Source organism: Conger conger, chromosome 3 (assembly GCF_963514075.1).
Source record: "Conger conger chromosome 3, fConCon1.1, whole genome shotgun sequence".
Classification (NCBI taxonomy): Eukaryota; Metazoa; Chordata; class Actinopteri; order Anguilliformes; family Congridae; genus Conger; species Conger conger.
Genome location: NC_083762.1, coordinates 70,838,066 through 70,850,781, shown reverse-complemented (window position 1 = coordinate 70,850,781; position 12,716 = coordinate 70,838,066). Strand labels below are relative to the sequence as shown.

Below are 12,716 nucleotides of genomic sequence, written 5' to 3'. Positions count from 1 at the left end.
CTTTAAGTGATGATGACCTTTTTTATTGTCACATACCCAGTGATCATTTGTGTTGGTGAAAAGTAAAAAAAAAAAAAGCTATATTGTGGTTAACTTAATTATTTTATAAACAAACGTCTCTCAAGCTAGATTTCCACCACTCTAGATGTCTAGACTGTGGAAGTAATAAGAAATATGTTACCTTTTGAAGTTCCCTTGCATTTATACACTGAATCACATGCTAACTGGAACACAACAACAAGCCTCAGACCCAAACACACAGGAGATTGTTCACACATAACCACAGATATTTTGTGTCTGAAAATGTTAACAAGGTTGGCGTCAGAGTATTGTCCTGCTGGCAAGCAAAGCCATTTACAGACATACACAAGCAACTTGACCCAGAATTGGCTTGGTTAATGAAATTGAGATGGAGAGGGGACAGCTGGGACAGCAGAGCCTCACCATGCTCCTTGTCTGCAGCTGCGCTCGTCCTGCGTTGGTCTATGGAGGAGCAGGTCAGCATGAGATCCTCTCCTGAAGCCTGCACAAGCCAAACACAGGCTCAGTCAACACACTGGACACAGGCACAGGAAACAGGAAAGTCAAACAGTTCCAAAATCCACATGAAAAGGCTATTTCAAACTGTCAAAATATGGTACGCATATGTATTTTCTTTGGTGCTTATCCACAACAAACACCAAAGCAACAGAAAAATGCAGCTGTAATATCAAGCCATTTTTGGTATTGTGACATTAAACGTTTTTGAAGAGTGCTTAGGGGGGGCCAACTGTCTGATCAATAACAGCCCTGTGTTTAAACTAGATGCTAAAGGCCTGTGTTTGAACAAGATGCTAACAGCCATGTGCTTGAACAAAAGACTAACAGACTCGCTAACTACCCTTTGTTTGAACAAGACACTCACTGACTCCTGTTTGAACGAGACACTGAGTCATGTTTGAACGAGACACTAACTGTCATGTATTTGAACGAGACGCTAACAGCTCTGTGTTTGAAGGAGACAGTAACTGACTTGTGTTTGAACAAGAGACTAACAGACTAATGTATGAACAAGATGCTAACAGACCTGTGTTTGAACGAGACACCAACAGACTCGTGTTTGAACGAGAAACTAACAGACCCGTGTTTGAACGAGACACCAACAGACTCGTGTTTGAACGAGAGACTAACAGACCTGTGTTTGAACGAGACACCAACAGACTCGTGTTTGAACGAGAGACTAACAGACCCGTGTTTGAACGAGACACCAACAGACTCATGTTTGAACGAGAGACTAACAGACCCGTGTTTGAATGAGAGGACGTTATAAGACACAAGCTCAAGGGACGTCTCACCGCCAGAGCCAGGCCGGGAGTAGGCGGGTGCAGTCGAGCAGACAGCTGCTTCAGCTTCTGATAGAGCAGCTCCAGTAGAGGCAGGTACAGCACACAGATTCGGGCCTGTTGACTCTACACACCCACACGTTTGTGTCCATACACGCCCATCCATGAACACATGCGGACAAGCACACATGGAAGACACACACAACTACTTTAAATCACTGCAAAATTACCACCTTATAATCTCTTTACAAGAGAACAGAATTATTTATAAAGCCAAGGTAGAAATCAAAAAATTTTCTGTGTTGTGAGGTGACAGTGTTACCCACTTCACCACCGTACCACCACATACTGTAGCTCCTGGCATGCTACACATCTATAAATATATCATCAATCTATGAAACTATATCATAAAACACGTATTGGCCATTAGGTCAGGTCCCTCTTGATGATAAAAATGATCTGGACCCAGAAGGTCGGTAATAAATTGAACATAAGTCGATATAACAATGCATTAACGCAATAAATACCATAATAACCTCTTACAATGTTGTCTGAATCCATTCACGGATTTAGCTTTACAGTCACTTTAAGTGTTTTTCTGGCATCAACATAAGTCTCGATCACTCTGCCAAGTCTGATTTTTAAATGTGCCAGTTAAAACATGTCTGCATTTTAAGTCAACATTACAACCTCTGAGTTACTGTAAAAGTCCAGTTGCCTACAGTAAGCACCGCCACACTGCTGTATTTCATGGTACACAAAAGCTATTCTACTGCATGTACTTGACTCTACAGAATACTCTCTCAGTATTTTGTCATTCTTGCGACTTTGGAGGTGAGAGATACTACATGAGAACCATCTGTGCTAATAGGAAGCACTGTATGTAAAAATACAACCGGTGTGTAAAAAGCATGGGATCAACTTGGTATTCCCTGTTAAGAGGCAGACATTTCTATTTTTAGGCATTTTAGAGTATTGCTAGATTAGGATGAAAAGTTAGTTTTTCTCAGAAATGTAGGATAATTCCGCCTATAATAGGGCCTTATATAAAAGGGTTCTGATTCATAATAAAACCATATTTTGACATTCTGGTTGCTTTGCGATGTATGGACACTACCTGTTGACCAGCTGTGCAAATTCACGAACGAAAAAAAAAACGTCACGACCGAAAAGGAAGCGTGCCCCAGCCGTGGAGGGCAGTGGGCCCCAGGCCTCACTCACCTTGTACGTGGTGTACCTGTCGTCCAGGGCGTGTTTGACCATCAGGTTCTTCAGCACGGCCACGGCCAGCTGCCTGATCTCCGGGCAGCCGTTCAGGGCCTCAGCCACCTCCCGCAGCAGCAGGCCCACCAGGAAGTGGTTTTTGCAGTACTCCTCCGTCAGGCTGTACTCCAGGCCCAGGTCTGCGGCACGGACACGACAAAGGTCAGAGGGCAAAGTTCACAGAGGGCAGAGGTCAAAACATAACGCTCCCCGCATGGACGCGCGCACACACAGGCCGAGGGACCCCCATGTTAAACTAAAGGAGCTCCTGTTGCCCAGAGAGAGAGAGATAAACTTCTGATACAGTCTACACTTCCACCATCCCTTGGCTTAATGCGTGTCAATGCTGGGGAGGAACCTAGCTCAAATAAGCATTTGTACTGCTCAGCCATGACCACATCACAGTACATTACATTACAGTACAGTACAGTACAGTACAGTACAGTACATGTTGTTTGGCTTGGGGGAGACAAACCCCCCTGGAGCAATGCAGGGTTCAACCAACAGCTGTGCAGACCTTATCATGGCTACACCGGGGACAGAACCACCAACCTTGCGGGTCATACACTTTAGCCACTAGGCTACAGACCAAGTTCGGAAACGGCGATCATGTTGTCACCCCGACCGATAGTGTGCATTACTCCTGTCTTTAATTGTGCGTCTCTGCACCTGGACATTGTGCATGAAGCAGGTGCGCAAGACAGGGGCAGCGGTTCTTTCCAGTGCACATACTGTGTACCATTCTGCAGGAAAAGCACATACTCAAGCAATGCATCTTGGGTTATTTTTCAGCCAACGTAAAAAGACAGCCCTGTGTTTGCACAAGAGACTTTCTTGAGAAAGATGTAGTTTGTAGCTTGAATCAAATGAATAATTAGAAAAAAATACAGCAGTTCAAATCTAATAATTAGCATGAATAGCACCATTTTCCAGACAGTATAATTTTTCGGGCTCATGCATACAGATTGCTGCCTTGGTTAATTGGTTTCCAGGTGCAGTCTAATTACTAACCAATTATCTGTTATTGTTTAGGCGGGCTCTACCCTATTTAAGACTCATTGTCCCTCCACTCTGTGCTTGAGTGTTACATTGCGTTTCAGACACTGAGCCAGGTAGCGGTAGCCTTCAAGGCTGGTTTTGCATTCAAAAATTAAAGGCGTGTTACCATGTATTCGGGTAACCGTATCAGGTTTTCTTTATTATTTTCTTTCATCTATGAAGTCAAAATAGACTCGTTTAGTTGGCATTTCGCCAGGGAGTTTTCTGTCCTGTTTTCCATTTTCCCCTCTCTACTCTAATGGATCTCCTAGATTACATTGGGGAGAACCCTAGATTATATTAGTGGTTATCACACGTTCTGTGGGTAACTTGAATATTCCCTTTTTCAGTTGCATCTGGTCCTCCATCCCCGCTCCCTCACAAGGGAGGGTGGAGAACTGACTGCCATTACAGTATAATGGCAAAATGACTATATTTCACATGAAACTGCTGCTACTACAAACAGCCAAAGGTGTACTTGAACACAAGATTTTTCCAGAGAATAACAGATAAGCTATTTCCTTGATTCAGGGTTTAATGCAATCATGGTTGCACAAAACTGACCAAGATCCAGACAAGCAAACTGGACTAGTATCAAATTATACCATGCCAAAGTGTGCGCTGTATTATTCCGGGAAATGGTTGAAAACACATCCTTCTTGGCCTGATTTGACTGCATTTGCAAACAAAGGTTGCAAAGCTCTACTGTATTAGAAAGCACAGCGCCCTGTGTTGCGTGCATCTCAGGACAAAAGGCTTTGCAGAAGTGTTAGTGGGCAAGCCGGATATGTTAGGTCAAACCACTCAGAGAGAACAAGAGTGTCAGTAAGGGAGGGGAAATGGGGGGGGGGGGGGGTGTCACCTTACCTACTGCGTTGAAACGCTCCACCGCATATGATATTAAGTCTGACACCAGGTTAAAAAAAAAAAAACACAGAAAAAGAAAAAGAAACAAAAGTAACTCATAAGAATTCCATGCATATTTTTATGATGCACCTCATGGGTCGGTTCACAGAAAACACGTTTCCACTGAAACCCCCTGGGCAAAGATTTTTAGTGCTGCACCAAAGTAATGTGACTGTTGTTAAGCGTGAAGATGGACCGAACCATTCAGGCACATTTAAAAAAGTGAGGTGGGGGGGGGGGGCGTGGAGGGTGAGAATGAAGTGAATTGCTAGCTGCTCACTGCCAAAAAAAAGTCTTAACATGTATCTTAGTCTTATATTTAGATTTCAAATGAGACCAACCAACTGCCAGTGAGGTGAGAAAGTTGGACTCATTCGCGAAAATTTTACTTGTCAAGCAAACAGTAACTTAAAACAAGCTAATACTTTCCGCTCGAGAGAAAGAAAATAAGATCTTAAGTCTCATTACAAGACTAAAACATCGTTCAGCCATTTTGTTTTTTTGCAGTGCTGCTGTGGCAGGGACTGTGTGCGGATGAGGAGACGTCAGAACCCACCTTGCACTCTCTGCAGCTTGGTTCGTCCGAAGGCCATGGGCAGGTTGAGGGGGATGTAATGCTCATGGTTACATACCACCATGAGGAACTCCAGCTTCATCTCTGTCAGGACCTGGTCGGAGAAGCTGCTGTCAGTAAAGTACTGTAAAATACACTCACTGAGCACTTTATTTGGCACACCTGTACACCCGCTTTCTGAAAGCAAATATTCAATCAGACAATCATGCGGCAACAACTAATTGTATAAAAGCATTTAGTTAAGACGTGGTCAAGAGGTTCAGCTGTTTTTCAGACCAAATGTCAGAATGAGGAAGAAATGTGATCTAAGTGATTTTGACCATGGAATGATTGTTGGTGCCAGAGTCAAGAGTTTGCACAGCATGCCGTGAAAAACAAAAAACATCCAGTGAGCAGCAGTTCTGCGGGCAGAAACGCCTTGTTAATCAGAGAGGTCAGGGGAGAATGGCCAGACTGGTTGAAGGTGACATGAAGGTGACAGTAGCACAAATAACCACACAGAACAACAGTGGTATGCAGGAGAGTATCTCTGTCAAACCTCTAAGTGGATTGGCTACAGCAGCAGAAGTCTAAAAATTGTGCTCACTGAGTGTAGATAAGTAGATGGATAAAACCAAAACAGAACAATGAGAAACGCTAGCGTGAAGCAAGGTCATTCATCCAAATCACTGGAAACAATGACAAGAAAAACCTTCACAGATGTGTGCGCTTAGCAACTGTTGATGAATGTTAATTATTTATTTTACATTCACCTCTGTGTTCTGTCTGTATAACTCAACTGAACTGAGTAAATAGGAAAATCTGTATTGCCTTTGCTGTATCTGCTCATTGTTAATCAAACAATCAAATAAATGGGTGCATTACATATTCCTGCAACAGTAAAATGTCCAGTGAAAAAGTACACACAGTATGAGGCAACAGGGACCAAATGCTCTCCAGAAGAGTTGCTTTCACACTGGACATTTAGGCATTTGCTTAAGACATTAAACGACGGAACAACAATGTCCACTCTAGCTTCATACAAATTAACAACATGAAAAGTGATTTGTAGTCATTATTGGTGCTCATACAAGCAGTTCTTTGGCATACGCAAAGATAAACGTTGATCGGTCTAGCCAAGTAATGGCCTCGGAAGCCAACGGAAATGTATTCTCAATTAAGAATGTTTGAACCACGTACAATGTGACTCGACCTGACAACTGATTTAATGCATTGCTTTGTCGAAAGCTGGGATTAAGTGGTCTTAAAAGACTGACAGAATTGTGATTAGTGGCACAATAAGTACCAGGATCTCTCTAAAAACTGCTCCTGGGTCTCTCCCTGCTCACTTTCCATTTCTTTTTTTTTTAAGGCCTTTTTCAGCTTTATTGGACAGTATAGTATAGAGAGACAGGAAGAATGGGAGCGAGAGAGAGGGGAAGACATGCGACAAATGTCGGACGGTCGGATTCGAACCGCCGACGTCGCGGCTCGCAATGAGCATGCGGTCAGTGCTCTACAGGCTGCGCCACCGAGACACCCACTCACTTTCCATTTCTTTCCCTCTGTTTCTACCCTCTACCCCTCTCTCCATCTTTTTCTCATTCTCTAACCCTATCCCTTCCTCTCTCACATTCTGTAATCCTAACTCTTCCTCTAATCCTACCTGTACCTCTTCCTGACTCTACCCTCCCTCCCCGTTCTCTCTCCCTCTCTCTCTCCCCTCTCTCTCTCTCTCTCTCTAATCCTGTACCTCTTCCTGTGACTCTACCCTCCCCCATTCTCTGTCTCCCTCCCTCTCTGCCCCCTCTCCCTCTCTCTCCCTCCTTCTCACTCCCTCCTTCCATCCCCTCAGCCTGTAATCTGCCCACCCCCCCACTCTCCTGCTTCCTCCGCCTGAGACGCAGCAGAAAAAAGTCAATGATACACTTTGGAGTGCCTTTGATGACAAAAAACAGTGGAAAAAATATACTGTTTATTTAATTGTTCAAGGTTTGCAGTGTAGGTTTCAGCATAGTAGAATATTCTGTATGGTTTTTGAGATTATGACTAGAGAGTCGTGTCCCCTACAAGAGAAAAAAATCATTGCATTTTATGGATTTTAATTGACAGCATGTGTACATGATCTTACAAATAAAGCGCTATAGTATACACTATGGGAATGCGGTTAGCCAGGATACTGCTGCACAAATGACACATAGACACACTGATGGTCCCCTGCACTGTAGGCCTCTGTGTGCAATACTTTCTGCTAAAAAGAAAATAAACGGGATGGGTGGTAATGATGCTGTGCGACCATGACCCTGTAGGGGGCGCTCCATACTGCACCTTGGGGTCTTTGAGGCTGAAGCCGCACATGTAGTCATTGACCAGGCTGAAGGCGAAGCCTCTGTTCATGAAGGTAAAACAGCGCTGTGTGGAAAGAGGAGCGATAACACCACAACATTACATTGCACTGCATTACATTACAGAAGATGACATTACATTACAGAACATTACACTGCACTGCATTACATTACAGAACATGACATTACATTACAGAACATTACACTGCACTGCATTACATTACAGAACATGACATTACATTACAGAACATTACACTGCACTGCATTACGTTACAGAACATGACATTACATTACAGAACATTACACTGCACTGCATTACATTACAGAACATTGAGGGAGGACATGGCTCATGCAGTAAGAGCAGTCGTCTGGCAGTCGGAGGGTTGCCGGTTCGATCCCCCGCCCAGGCTGTGTCGAAGTGTCCCTGAGCAAGACACCTAACCCCTAAATGCTCCTGACGAGCTGGTCGGCGCCTTGCATGGCAGCCAATCGCCGTGAGTGTGTGTTTGAATGGGTGAATGAGAAGCATCAATTGTACAGTGCTTTGGATAAAGGCGCTATATAAATGCCAACCATACTGCACTGCACTGCACTGCACTGAATTTGGCAGACACTCTAATCCAGAGCGAAGTACTGTACAAGTGCATACCTAGTGCACTGAAAGGCCCGAGAGGGAAGTGCACTTCCAAGTGCTAGAAATGACCAGAGATATGAGACCTTGTACATTAATGTGATGACACTAACACGCCTGTCATAAGCCATATCCACTAAACTCAGCTGTGTGCTTAGAAAGAGTTAACTTTGTCCCAAACTCTCCCAGGAACCACTCTCCCAGGAGGAAAATGAGCTCTCCAGTTTCGGCCGTTGAACATTCCATGGTGACTGTTCCCATAAAATAATAGATTTATTTAAATAATAGATATATAGCAATATTTATTATATTTTATATAAATATAACAAGATTTATTTCTGTTAAAACTGGCTGTAGCACATGTTCCAACTTCCAAAAACTGAAATGAAAGCATAGAGCTGGCTTTTATTTGCATTTTATAATAAATGTTTATAATTGTAAATGACACACATATACTGTTCCACTGCTGTCTAAGAATTAAGTCAGGTCTCTTTGGCTCCTGTTGCTATCTCCACTTAAGACGTGGGTGTTCACGCAAATTATCAACAGCGTTGTTGAACCCCCTTATCTTATCTTTGCAGCACAAAAAAGATGTTATTTCACACATTTCTTCAGCATTGCCGCCAGTGTGAACAGGAAACGTAAACGGGCAACCGGTCACAAAGAAACCCGAGGCGGGACCAAACAGGGAAAGCAAGCCGGTGACTCAGAGGAGAGAAAGGAAGGGGTTTGGGGATGTGACTGGTGGTGATGACCTCGTGGGGTGAGGGGGCGGGCTGAGGAAGGAGACCGGCGCCGATGGGGGTTGGGGGTGAGGGGGGGTGGCGGTGTTGGGGGTGCGTGACTCACCTTGATGAAGCAGGCGAGGCTCAGGTTGATGCAGCGCGCCTCCTCGGGAATCTCGGCGTGCCGGATGGTGATGTGGGGCATGATGGACAGCAGGAGGCACTGCAGGGCCTGCTGGAGGCTGTCCGGGAACCGCTGGGCGCGCGGCATCTGCTCACCGAAACACCGCCGCGGAGAAGGCACAGTGTTTACGCTCACACCCTGAGCCTGCGCGGCTCAGCACATTCATAGCACCGCTTAAAACAAGGATGTGCAATCGGTTCTGTCGCAGGACTCCTTTTTTACTGCGCTCTTTTGGCCGTAGACCGTCTTCCAGGTTTTGGGAGGGTTCTGGGTTTTTACTCAGGGCAGTTATCCAGCTAACTCGGTAATCCTGCTTTGTGAAACAGGGCCCCAGGGCATCAGTTCTATTTGTTCTCTTTGTTGCCATAACACCTCCGTACATGACATGTAAATGAGTCTGGAACAGTGAAACTGATTCATGTAAAGGCAATGCAAAAGAATGGTGTAGAGGGGGGGAGAGGGGGGGCAGCAGACTTGTGCCAAGTAACCAACTTGTGAAATTAATGTGTCATCCATCTCCATGGAGACAGCCTTATTATGCTATAATTAAATTAACATGCCGGTCAAGGAGACCTTATGCATGATCTTAAATGTTAAAACAATGTTAAAACATTGTTACAAGACCATTGTAAATCCCTTCCTATAATTGAAAAAGCCTCACTGAGACGTTGACTCACCCTTTGCCTGTGTTAGATTTGTGTTTCAAAATATGTAGTTGACAGACTGACACATAGGGGGAGGGAGAAACAGAGTTTCTGCGTGTTTGTTACTGCAATTCCTCTTGTAACCATTAGCAGTGCGAAATTACCCATTACACCTTTAAATATTGCCAAAATAAGGGAGGACTTGAGCTCAGTGTGAATCGAGAGGGAAAGACAAACAGACTTACAAAGGGATTAGAGACGTATAGATGGATAGAGAGAATGAGAGGGGGTCAGACAATAGGGGATAAATAGTCAGTTACGGAAAGGGAGAAATGGTGACAGACAAAGCAAGAGAGAGTGACACCAAGACACCAAGTAAGAAAAAAGGAGAAGTGTCAAATTTTAATTGTGTGTTGTGTGAAAAATGTACTGTGAATGTATTTCGCAATAAGTCTTGGGCAATAAGTCCCAATGTCATTCCAAGCATTCAAAGGAATTATTTAACAGAACTGAAAGTGAGAGAGAGGTGAGACATGAAGTGCAAGGCAGGAACACACTATTTATGCACAGTAAAACAAACAGCGTTAATTCAACTCCAACAGAGTAACACACGGTCACACACGGACCATACTGTATGCACACTGTAAGAGATGATTCTACACTGAACATTTTACTGCGCACTCCACTATTTGCACACTATGAACATACTATTTACAGTTCACTATGTACACAGTATGTATACACTATATACACATTACTATGTACACACTATGTACATACTGTTTACACTTTGTAAGGGAAGTGTGGCAGCCTGAAGGCAAACCAGCAGACCTCTTCAGGCTCTTGTCACATGACTGGCTTTCTACACAAGCTTTGTTCTCTGTTCCAGGACCTAAAACCTCAGGGCCTGCCCCTTCAACATTTGCCTGGTTTTGAGGAATTAGGAAGTGAAAACCTTTTGAAAAAGGCAGGTGGAAAACATTCCTTGACGGGGACGTGCAGAGACACGCACCTTCATCCTGTTTCCCTCCTGTAGATACTGCGCCATCGACTTCGCCATGGTTTCCAGGAAGAACCAGGAGTACTGAGAAATGGGATGTGAAAGCAAAGCTGTGAACCCCGCCGTACACACACACACACACACACACATCGTCACAAGCACCTGCCAAAACTAACATAAGAGGTATGATGATGATGTGTCGATGGGGCCACACATAATGTCTAACTTGGAAAGTCTAGCTTGTTCACAGCATAATGGCTGAAATAAACATTCATTACAAAGTACAGTAGGTCAGGTTAGGATTTCTTCACTGCGTGTACAGTAGGAAAACCGCAATGAGTTGGTTTTGCATGGGATAGAGTGCCACCTTCTGGACAAGATGGGAACAACTTGAGTCACTGGCTGCAGTACCTTTTCAATGTGGTCCTATATACTCTCACCGAGCACTTTATTAGGAACATATTTGCTTTATTACAAAGGTGACAGTAACAGAACTAACCACACATTACAACAGTGGTATGCAGAAGAGCATCTCTGAACACACAACACATCATAACTCTAAGGGGATAGGCTGCAGCAGTAGAAGTCTAAAAAATAAGTCTAATAAATACCTAATAAAGTGCTTGGTAAGTGTAGATCTACCAGTATTAGCTGGATTTGTATACACACACGCATACATGCACATAAACACACAGACACGTGCACACACACACACACACACACCTTGAGCAGCTTGTTGCTGGTGATGACATCAGCAGTCTGTTTCAGGATCGCAGTCACGGCTGTGGCCAGGACTTCATGGGTGGTCATTGACGGCCCACCCGCCAATTTATTCCTCATAAAAACATACTGTGGGCACGGAGCAGGTATGTTCTGCTTAGGTGCTTATCATTTCACAAAGGCATTAAAGATATGGATGAAAAAACTATTGTTATTGCAAAATTATTTCCGGTCAATGGTTTCCCAAAAAGGTTTCGGTTGGGGTTCGCATAAACCGTTTGGCGTATATTTTGAAATAGCTAACTTGCTCGCTCTATATCAGGGCTCCCAACCCTGTTCCGGGAGATCTACCGTCTTGTACAAAAGACACCTCATTCAAAAGCTAGAGATCATGTCAAGCTGCTAATTCGTAGAATAAGGAATGGTAAATTATGGTTGAAGTGAAAACCTACAGGGTAGAGCTCCAGGAACAGGGCTAGGAACCACTGCTTAAATCAATTCTGCTTAACAATGACTCCGGCTCTACACTATTTCTACGTACGGCACAGTAGACAATGCACCACAAAAAAAGCCTTAAAATCATATTTTTTTCTCAAGTAGAGAACTTTAAGTTACTGTTTAAGACAGTTGAAATGATCTTACCCCATTGGCAAATCTGAAAACAAATATGTCTCATATTGGCAATATTTTTGACTTACTTAGCAAGTAGGAAATAAGACTTTAAGTCTACATATAAGACGAAAACTATACCACTTGTTGAGACTGACTCATTTCTTGTGTATGGCGTACCTTGAGGAAAGAGCGTAGGTAATGATCCAGACCCTCCTCGTGACAGCGGGAGACCATGTGGATTATTACCCTGCGGAGACAACAGACGGCATAAGCACTAAAGGACGGGCCTTACAACCAGATGGATGAAGGCTTGAATCCCAGATTGGGTCGCCATATATTTCAACAAGGTACTTAACCTGAAATGGCTTTGGTAAATATTTCACTCTAAGAAGAACTGTTAGAAACTTGGAAAATGGCTTCTCGTATAAAATTCCTTTGGCCTAAGTGATATTGAACTTCAAATCTACATTTCCTTTTTCCTTTCCTGAAGTTCCCCCTGGGAAAAATAAAGTTATTGTATTCTTTGTTAACAAGTTAATATCACTTTGGCAAAAATGCTAAATAAGTGCAAGACAAAGTGCTGTACAATCATGACTTCATAACCGAGCTCCTCTTGAGCTCACCGCGTGGAGTTGACAGCGATCTCGTGGGATTCTTTGGTTGCCGTGGTGAGGACCTCAAACAGCTGGAGCAGAATAGTGGGGAGGAACTTAATGATGACCTGAGTCTCCATGGCATGCAGGCACTGGAGAGGAAGGGAGGGGGATTCATTT

At 43.8% G+C, this 12,716-nt stretch overlaps 1 protein-coding gene across 1 annotated transcript in view; it reads right to left on the bottom strand.

Moving 5' to 3' along the window:
* The window catches only part of dock11 (dedicator of cytokinesis 11), an 84,118-nt gene that overhangs the window by 38,951 nt on the left and 32,451 nt on the right, over window positions 1–12,716 (bottom strand). Inside the window, 10 exon segments of the mRNA XM_061236062.1 lie at window positions 445–523; window positions 1,335–1,448; window positions 2,544–2,725; window positions 5,086–5,197; window positions 7,411–7,494; window positions 8,908–9,054; window positions 10,624–10,695; window positions 11,335–11,460; window positions 12,121–12,190; window positions 12,567–12,688. Of these exon segments, the coding sequence (XP_061092046.1) occupies window positions 445–523; window positions 1,335–1,448; window positions 2,544–2,725; window positions 5,086–5,197; window positions 7,411–7,494; window positions 8,908–9,054; window positions 10,624–10,695; window positions 11,335–11,460; window positions 12,121–12,190; window positions 12,567–12,688 (1,108 nt within the window).